General features: G+C 35.0%; 1 protein-coding gene across 1 annotated transcript in view; it reads right to left on the minus strand.

The window, feature by feature from the left end:
• LOC131068603 (uncharacterized) overlaps positions 1–262 on the minus strand; it is a 62,837-nt gene extending 62,575 nt beyond the window's left edge. The window contains exon 1 of the mRNA XM_058003831.2: positions 114–262. Coding sequence (XP_057859814.2) covers positions 114–191 — 78 coding nt within the window. The 5' untranslated portion in view covers positions 192–262. The remainder of the gene's footprint in view (positions 1–113) is intronic.
• Between the last annotated feature and the right edge of the window lie 10,594 nt (positions 263–10,856).

The raw sequence follows: 10,856 nt of genomic DNA on the forward strand, positions 1-10,856 counted from the left end.
CTAATAGTATCATACTAATCTGAACTGCTAAGCTCCAGGAAAAAGAAGAAACGTCAGAAAAACAGAATGCACTCAATACCAAATTATCAACTCAGGTTGGAATCCAGCTTTACCTGATTGTAGAAAGAAAACACTCGTTTTAGCCATTGCCCATTGCTCCTTATTGTTGGATATCCATCGGCAAGCTTCATTTAGCTATTTGAAATTTTTGGGAAAAGCAATGGAATATTTTAGGCAAAAGCTATCATAAAAATTCTCAGCATTCGTTATGGATAAATCCAAGTTTGTTTGTTTTTTAATTATTTTAAAAGAAAATTTGAAAGGAAGACAAGCGTCCCCAAGTGTCCTTTTCAGTAAAGGAATTGCCGATTGTGGGATACCAGGCGGTTCTCTCAAACATACGAATATAAGTTTTTACTAAAAATGATCGTTTAATTTTCTCTTAAATATAAGTATTGATAAAGCGAAGTCCTCAAAAAATTATAATTTTTTAAAACGGTAAAATATTAAATAAAATTAAAAATGAATATTATAAAGATAGTAAAATTAAGTGTGGTCATCAATGTAGAAATTTCAAATTCAATCCAAAGTTCAATTCAATGAGTTCTTGAGATTAGAAAACATGTTAAAATTAATTGATTAAGTGATCTAAATTAACAAAAATTCTATATCATGATTAATAAATTGAAGATTCATAAATTAATTAATTAATAAATAAATAATTTAAATAATCAAATAATCTAAAAAAATTGTATAATAAGAATCATAATGTAGCTTTTAGAAGCCATTCAAAAGAGGTAGGGGTATAGTGGATTCAACTTCGTGAATATCTTATAAAAGTATCACAAATGTAAGACCTTCTATTGATTCGTAGAGAAAATATGGTATAATTGAAGTTCTCATAATGATAATACATATTATCATTCAAATACACAAATTTCTACTGTATTAAAATGTAATAAACCATAGAAAGTAGTTTCTCAACACTAATATCTAATAAAAACATCTAACATTTGACATAGAGAGTAACTCTAAATAAAATGACATATTAGAGACCAACCTCAATTCAAGTAACATAAAAACAAAGATTAGATTTTCTTTAAACACAAACAAATGTAATTCTATGACAACACTAATGAATTATTATATTTTTTCTTAGAACCAATTTGTACTCAACCCTTAATTATGCTAGTGCTCCCAATCTATGATAGAAAAGATATTACATAAACTCAAATTATAATATAAGGCAGTGAAAGTGAAATACACATTTTGTTAAAGTAGACCTATACCTAATTTATTCTTTTCATGCACATTGACTTCAAATGTAGCTATCTATTGGCTTTGGACGTGTAGTGTTGTGGTTATTACACTTCATTGGTGAAGTAGCCACCAAGGTTCAAACCTCTATGGGGCCACTGTGCTTGCAGGCCTTGTGTCTTTGCTAGGCCATTGTGCTCGCGAGTTTGAACAAGTGAAGTGTGGGGATGAGGTCCCCCGTTTGTGGCCTCACTAGTTCATAGCTCCAGGTCAAAAGTGTTTCATGTGGAGCCGGAGGGCGTGTCATGTCAACGTCGTTGGTCATGTTAAAAAGTTTACTAGGCATTAATTTTTTTTTTTAAATGTAGTTATCTAATCATAATATATTAAAATGGCATCGAATATCTTATATTATTATTTGAGATACAATCACATAATGAACAAGTGTCCACTTATTTTATGATTATTTTTCACATGCTTTATCACTTAATTTTTTATAATTATTTTATATGCATAAATCTGTGTGTTTCAATCTTATACATTAATTCATACATTTAACGCATTGATTCGTAATAAAATCTTACACAGGAAAACACACACACACTTGTGTACCCTACTAGACCACATATTCATCAACATAATTAAGAACTTAATAATTCATTAAATATTCCTAGATTGTAGTTTCTAACTTATTTCATAATCAGAAATAGAAGATCAACCACTTATTTTTTTATTATTTCAACCACAATTCAACCCTATATATTTCAAAAAATTCTTCAATCATGCAATTATCTCCTACATTTTTCTCATTTTCTTTCCTCTGGCGCAACATAACTAAGTTCATTACTAATCAACTTATGTTTTATCCTTGACTATAATCTCTAGTCCTCAAATGATAACCAAATATTCAATTTTCAAGAGTGTTCAAGCATTCATGATAGAGTAGCAATCCTATGCATGGTAAATGAAAAGATGAAAAATGCTTACATATAAATGATAGCATGATGAATAGTTATCCAATGTATCTTATTATTTCACATAAACAAATAAAATATAGCATTGTAGTGTTTGGGTTATTTCAAGCCTATTTGGACCTTATCCTATCCTAATATTAAGACCAAATCCTATGTCCTCGGTCTAGAAGCTCCACCACCACCTTTTTTATTCTTTGATTAAGAGGACTAGAGTGCCCAATACCTTAGTCCCTTCAAAAGGGGCCTAAATTCAAATGTGTGTGTAGGTTGGTCTCTATCAGTTGTGATCTGATCCCAATATTTTTATTTGACCATTAGATGTTGTCCCAAGTTTTTAAATGCCTCATGAACCCTATATAAATAAATATTTTATCGTTCACAAAATCTAAGATATTGTATGATCACAATTCAAGATTTCTAGTTTAATCCATTCAAGAACAAATTTGAGTACAAGGAGCATCAAGCTACAATTCATTATATCTTCAAGTATGATTTCATGATGGGTTATGTTATATCTTATCATGTTATTGTATCAACACTTGGAGGACTTGTCGAAAGAGCATTGTATCATCACCATTATTAATCCTAAGGTATAATCTTGTCAATTCAACTTTTCAATTATGATTGAATCTTTAACTTTTTTGAGGATATGCTCTCTTTTCTTCAATCATAGTTGTTGTGGAGGTGGGAACACCAACATAGGGTTTGACTTGAGCAAGCCCCCATACAAGGCAACTATTTTTTCCCTTGTTATGTGTGTAGGTTTAGATTTGACCACAAAGGAGGCTATAAGAGTGTAGAGAAAACTGAGACAGACAATCCCAAATTTCAAACAAACGAAAACCCCTAGATTAAATTGCCCTAGTCTAGTTTGGTACTTTTCAACTAATTTTCAAATAGACCTACGAATCCTTTCGATCCAAAATCTAGAACCTTCTAAATTGATGAAAATACCCTCAAAGTGGGGTGCCCTACTCCTTAGTTCAATGTATTTTTCTTCAGACTGCAGCTACAAGTTCCTTGTTCTATCTCATTTCCAAATTTAGCTTACTATGTTGGTTCTCGGCTCTGTATTTTACTGTTTATACTAGAAGTCATCATTTTGCTATCATTTATCCTAGTTCATTCGCACACACTTCACAATCTCAAATCTAAATTACAACAAAGTAACCATAAACCTTTTAAAGTTCAACTCTCTTATTAGGATTATAGTTAAAACTAGTTTATGCTTCTAATAATATGCCATGTAGACTTGAGATCTTAGTTTGCATTATTATGCCTAGGATCTCATTTCCTACTTACCATTTTGGTAAACCCAACATATCTTATACTTTCGTAACCTTTTATTTTCAATTTTAGATCTAATTTTTGCATGAAATTTTTAGATTTAGATACACTCATATATGAAATTTATTGCTTATGTACTTGCATTGCTTAATTGATCACAACATTGCTATTTCATACTACCCAATCAGCCACATCATTTATATCTCACATCACTTCATTGGTTAATTCACGAAATATGTTATATTTAGAAAGAAAATTGTTTCTTTAATCTCATTGTGTGCAACCTTCTTTGATTGTACACATGCAATGTTACACCTTCTTCCCATACAAGTACTATTTTCTATTGATGTTCAAACTTAACCTCACTTTGACCAATTTCATCTTTTATTTTGAACTTAATCCTATCTAAATTAAATTCTATGAATATTATTTCTACCCTCACTATTTACTTTGTGGATAATATATTATTATCTTTTTGGCCTATTAATGGGCTTTTGAGGGTTAATCCTCACAGGAAGGGTTACAAAAGTCAGGAGTGGATTCCGCCAGCAAAGGGCTAGATCAAGGTCAATTGTGATGGGGCTTCTAGGGGGGATCTTGAGATCTCCAGGGTAGGGGTCATAGCTCGTGACGAATGTGGAAGCATTCTAACTTTTGGCGCTAAGAGGTTGGTGGATGGTTCAAACAATGAAGCCAAGTGTCAAGCGGCTATAGAAGCCATTCTTCTGGCAAAGAAATTAGAAGTGAAGAAACTCTAGCTGGAGGGGGACTCCCAGATTTCGCTAAATGGGATTGCTAAAGGTTGGATGGAGGCCTGGCAACTTGACAAACACATTAGAAAAATGAATCTCCTTTTGTGCGGGTTTGATGATTTTAAGGTTTCGCATGTACTCAGGGAAGCAAATGTTGAGGCAGACAAGCTTTCGAATGTTGGAGTTAATGGTTCTTTGGATAGAAACTTTAATTTATTTGAGGACCTATGAAATGTATGTCCTCATGAGTTTGGTTGATTGTGCTTAAGAAGTGGGAAGCGAACCCGAGTTGTGTTTTTGAGTTTGGTGTGATTTATTTTTTACACTAGATTTGTGGGAAGTGATGTTTCTTGTGGCTTGTGAACTACGCTATGGTTGCAAGTTGCAACAGAGGCGTAGGAGTGATGATGGTAGCATTTGGCAGGTTGATCAGTTGATGATGCAAGGTTTGAGGTGCTACATGTGGAGTAATTATTTCTTGATGTGGCGCTGACTATTTTAGGGCCTAGTCCCTTAGTTTTCTGGCACTTTGTAGTGGTTGGTTTTGGTTTTGTTTGTGAGTGCAGGTTTTGGACCAGAGTGTGGGGAAGGATGGAAGCCAATTTCTCCCTATCTACAGATGGACAAATGCCTGCATTCCATGGTTTAATTTCATGCAATCGACTGTTGAATGTTTTTAGGGTTGATGGGGATGTGTTTTGGAGGGCTATGTGCTTGATGGTTGGGGAAGAATTTATGGTGTTCAACTGCCGACCGCATACAAGTCTGGACATCTCGTCGTTGTTTGTGGCGTTGGCCCTGATTGTGGGTGGTTCGTCTGAGGAGGTGTTGCGCATGACGTCCTTAGTGCTGAAACCAAAATGGTCGGGAGGGCTGGAGGAGGTGGTGGCTCGTGCAGAGATTGGCAAAGGTTTGAGAGTGCTGCAAGAACTGTGGTGGCGGCTTGGTGTGGAAATGGGTGATGTGCAGCAATTGGTGGTTTGGTCAGCTTCCCGAACTATGAAGGTCCAGTTGGAGGATGCAAGAAAGGGGTGGAGGGACATTGTGAAGTTTGTGTGGGAGATGGGACCGGCGGAAAGAGCAAAAATCTGTGGTAAGCAGACCCCAGTTAAGTTGGAGGCTCCATTGGATGAAGATGGGCGGCCACTGGTCCGTCATCAAATTCCTCAGAAGCAAGCGAAGGTGGTGGAGCATAGTTTTCTTCGAGATGGCAGGTCGAGAACCATGCCAGGTGGCAGGCCCCAGTCAAGGCATTCCTAATTTCTCATGGGAAGAGGCCCTTGGTTGGTTTCGATAGGCTGGTCCCTTAGTGTTGTTGGGTTTTGGGTGGGGAAGTATTTAAGTATGGTTTGTTTTTGAGGTGGTAGGACATGTAGGTCTGGTGTCTTTCTCGGGTTCTGTTGGTTTTGTAGGGGCGAGACCCCATGTAGTGGCATGCTGGTGAACAACTTTAAGCATGTAATCTTTCCTTTTTAAGCAATATAAATCTATCCTGGATATCGATAAAAAAAATATATATTATTATCTTTTTAATTTAAAATTATGATAGAGAAATTTAAAAAAGGGAGTCATTTTTTAAACAAATATAGCCAGCCCTATTATAGTTTGACCAAGTTAATTAGATTGTTACCAGAAAATTGACAGTCAAACAGTGTTCCAAAAAAGACAAAGCAAAGAATAGTAAGAAATTATTTTAATACGGCAAATACGACAAGTTTTTATTATGAAGTTACTTTTTCCAAGCGGGATCTTTCAAGTCTCTTGTTTTGCCGGTCACTTGTATTATCAAACTGTGTATTCAGTTTTGTCTCATGGAAATTAATTTATTATGATAATAATAATGGATTAGCTTATTTTTTAATTCATCTTTAATGAGTGAAAATTTATGAAATTTTGGTTGCTATTTCTAAAAGTTTTTTTGTTTGTTTGTTTTTTTTTGTTAGAAAATGTTAGAATTTAAATGTATGATTGGATTGAATGGATTTTTCTAAAAAGAAGAGAAAATGTTTTTGATTAGTAAAGCAGCGTTAACTAGGGCACTGACCCTTAACAAAGTCAAAAACCAACAACAAACAACAAGCAACATCAAGAGAGATGATGTTGGCAAAAAAAATAATAGCCCAAAGGCAGTTAGAAATAAACACCGTCAGACAAGCAAGGAAACTTATACAACCGGAGAACTGAAAAGACCCCACTCAAGGTGGGGGGAAAAGCCACCCAAACCCCAATGAGGGGGGGTTTGGGGTAGGGGAGAAGGCTTGAGGAGGTGGGAAAGCTAAATATTTTTTACATTCTAATATAATATTTTTCCATATATATTCAAAGAAGATGGAAATTATATATATAAGAATAGCAGTCCAAAAAAATGGAACTACAGAAAGAGAATCAAAGATCATACACTAGAAAAATTTGGACATCTGCCCAAACAAGGCTAATACTACTAGCAACAACACTACAAAGATTACAAATCCACTTAAGCATAGCAGAAAAACAATTAGAAGCTAGAGGATCAATATCAAAAAACCTCATAAACAAAGATAGTCAACCCAAGCATGGTAGATTTGACCAACAAACAAAGCCTTATAAAGATACAATTGAGGCAAATTTGGCAAACAACAAGGCCTTTTAAAAATACAACTGGTGGAACATAAAAACTAATACAATCTAAAATAGACTTTGAAAATGTCTTGCACAAAAAATTATCTTTATCATGAAGCTACAAAAATTGATACTTGATTTCTTCCAACCACTTGTGATAATGAATGTCATTCTTCAGTTGCAAACATAGAGAAACAAAATGTAGCATGATGTCAAAGTAAAACCTAAGAATTATCATTTCATGATGCAAAATATGATTAGAAAACATGGTTGAACATCTACTTTTCCAAATATTAAGCAAAACAGTTTCTCTCATAGTAACAACAATAACGTTATTATGAATTACATGATCCAATAAAACTTTTTTCCAACCCAAAGTATGATTAAATATTGCAGGAAACTGAGTATTTAAGGCCTTCCATTTTTTTAGATAGAAAATAACCTGAAAAAATATGTTTCAGATTTTCATTATGCTGGAATAAGGGGCATTTAGCAAATATAATCTTCAAACATTTCAATCTATCACCAATTGGAAGCTTAAAACGAAGAATCTTCCCAGCTAGGCATTGGGCATTAGCTATACCTTTTGACTTCCAAATTTGAGTGATTAGGATTCTTTGTTTTCTTTCTCAAAAATTGCAAATCTATTTTTTATTGAGTCTCGGATTTAGTGTCATTTTTGGAAGGAGTTTAAGATATATTTTCATAAGGGTGAAACACAAAACTAATATTTGTCTAACTATAGCTAGTCTTTACAGAAATTACATTTTAGAGGTGTATAGATTTTCATAAGAATCTCAACAGAAACTAATGATTTAACAAAGGCCACAAACCCCTTATAATTATTATTTAAACAAATTGTTTCTTTTGTGTATTATCAGTCATCCCAATCAAGAGAATGAAAAGTCCAAATATCCTCAAACTAATGTACACGTTTTTTAAAGAGATATTATGACTATCTAGGAAAGATAACAACTAGTTGCTGCCCATGATACTATACAAGCCTATTCTGCAAAATGCAAGAAGTCCCAAAGCTGAATCCATGCTATTTAGATATTTGCAACCTTGGTGTCAAGCCTTTCAAATAGATTGAAGAGGAAATGAGGCTTTAATACAGAAAAAGGGAGAAAGTGAGATTTTTGTCAAACAACCCCACACCTTGTCAATTATTATTCATAGTGGCACTACCAATGCAATAATGAATTAGGATCTTTAATTGTTCTTCTCCTGATATCACTCTCATGATCCATTTAGCTACTAAAAAAATTCCCTATGTTTGTGGATCTAATAAACTCAACCCACCTTTATATTTGGGTTGAATGCAATGTTTAACTTGTTGATTTTTGTGATTAAAATTAAGAGCAATTAGAAAAACACATAAGACAATGAAAACATCAAATTATCTTGGGAAAACCCTCCAACTTGAGGGAGAAAAACCCAACGATGGTATATATCAAATATGAATAGCAATAATGCAATTACAATGGCCAAGAACAAAGGCCTATAAGGATTGCTTCCCTCCTTGAAGCACAATAGATGAATTTGCCTCTTGCACAAAGTGGACTTGTTGTAGATAATCCACGATCTACTCTTAACATGATCTTCTTACCTTGCTACAAATTATCCTTTCTTGTATTCAATATGTTATGAGGAGAGAACCATCCTTTATTTATACAATAAGGTAGGCACCCTTTCACCAAGGGCCGGCCTCCTTTTAATCAAGGCAACTTTACATAGGGTGGTGGGCTTTCACAAGTCAACCCTATACAAATAAGTAAATAAAATTTATATTTTATATTTACATTTAATGAAGCACCTCTTCATTGGGTCGACCAAAACAAGGATCACATATATTAAATATGCTAAGTTGCAGACAACTGGCATATTTGTGAGTCGCCCTTAGAAGGATCCCACCTCATCTACAATCATCAACAATCCCTCTTATCTAGGAAGGAATCCTTCTCGATATATGTTTCATGAAATGACATCTACCATGGCTACTCCCAGAGGGTGGAACAAGATTTATCACTGTGGTACTCAACGTGATGACATCCATAATGGCTACTCCCATGTATGGAAATGCATATGAACACAAGTGCCCATCACGGATTCACTCAACATGATGTCGTCATCTCATCATGCCAGTCACCATGGCTACTCCCAGAGGGTGAACAAACACAAGTGATGTTGTCATGGAGTCTCTCAACATAAACATCCACCATGGCTACTCCTAGAGGGTGGAACAAGGGCTTTCACCTCAAATTTCTCTATCACAGAGAAAGATGCATTACCAAGGGCTTGCACCTCAAACTTCCCTCTCACAGAGAAGAATGCATTAACAAGAGCTTGCACCTCAAACTTCTATCTCACAGAGAATAATGCATTAACAAGGGCTTGCACTCAAACTTCTCTCTCACAGAGAAAAATGCATTTAACAAATCTTCATGATGATGTGGCTCCCTCTGAAGCTTCAAGCTCTTGCATCAACCTTCTGACCTTCTTGTCCAAGGTTACCTCAAATGGTTTGTCAAACTCCCTCTGAATTTTAATTCCTCCTCTTTGAAGAAACAGATAGGCTCTTCCTCTTCGAGAGATGTCTCTAGTTATGTGCCACCAACTTAGTCCTATGGCAGCCAGTTGTGTCTCCATTCTTCATCTTGCATGACTTCTTCATTGGATGTGTCAAGCTATGCAATCTCTCATCATCATTATGCTTCTTGACCTGTCCTGGAAGCATTTAGAGAGATTACTAATAGTTTATAGAACTAAACTATCCCGAAGAGAAATACCAATGTTAGTAGCATGCATGATTCTCTAATCAAATGTAACTGCATGAATTAACATGACTACATATGAAATTCATGAATATTATAAAATTCTTATCTCTTTATAGATTCTGTTGTAGCCATTTTACTTTTCTTGAAAATGCAATGGAAATCCACTCCAAGGATGCACTCAGGTCTGAATTGTCTCCAATGATGGGCGAATCAGGCATGCTCCGCTCTTGCTCTAGATCTCTGATACTACTGAGAATTTAGGACTATCCTTCTTGACCTTATCCTAGATCACTCTATTCTGAATAGGTTTGCAATCAAGAATACTCATCAAAGGATAGTTATTTATTATTGCATGCTCAATCCTTCCATCACTTTTAGTTCCCTATTTAGGATTTGAAGCAAACCTATTCGATTTATCTTGTAGATTATTAGTACTGGACTACGGTCTAGTCCATCGTGTTCCAAGTTGTGTCTTGAAATGAGAATCCTCTCTTGATTCCTTCCGCAACAACTCTTCAGTTTGGGCGAGCAATTATACTGTAGGATGCATTAGAGTTGAATTTGCTGGAATAGGTCTCCTCATCACATGCAATGATTATTTATGTCAATGATCACAACACTGCTCATAGGAGCAGTTTCCCATACACAAATTTACTTGTCTGATTCCATAGTAACATGAGTGAACATGTAATAAACTGTGGATTTATCCCAAGGAAAATCTCTATCAAAATCACAGTTGACACTTTGCAGAGACAAATAATGAAATCAAGCCAGAGATACGTGCCCTGCGTCTATCCAACCCAACCCAATCTTGAATTCACCTCAATGCCATGGGATAATCCAACTCTAACGAATCACTTTACCTCAATTCCAATAATCTTCTTCTATAGTAGGCATGTTCCTTCTTAAATTCCTCTCTAGAAGCAATATAAGAGAGAGCAAATGTTGATTGTCGGTAATAATGGTCTGATGCCTTCAATAGCCGATATGCAATGTTTTCCAGTTATCGCATGTCCTAAAATTGATCAGGAATATGAGTTGAATGGTCTTGAACTATTCTTCTATGGTTATTGCTTTGTCTCGTCTTATGGATAGGGTGATTGATTATACAATGTTGGCGCTAGAGTCAATACACGTGCACTAACATTCAGATGTATTCACCGCGGGTTGTTCTAAATAATATCGCACCAATATTCAAATGTGTGATGCCA

The sequence above is a fragment of the Cryptomeria japonica genome, chromosome 3 (genome assembly GCF_030272615.1).
Source record: "Cryptomeria japonica chromosome 3, Sugi_1.0, whole genome shotgun sequence".
Lineage (NCBI taxonomy): Eukaryota > Viridiplantae > Streptophyta > Pinopsida > Cupressales > Cupressaceae > Cryptomeria > Cryptomeria japonica.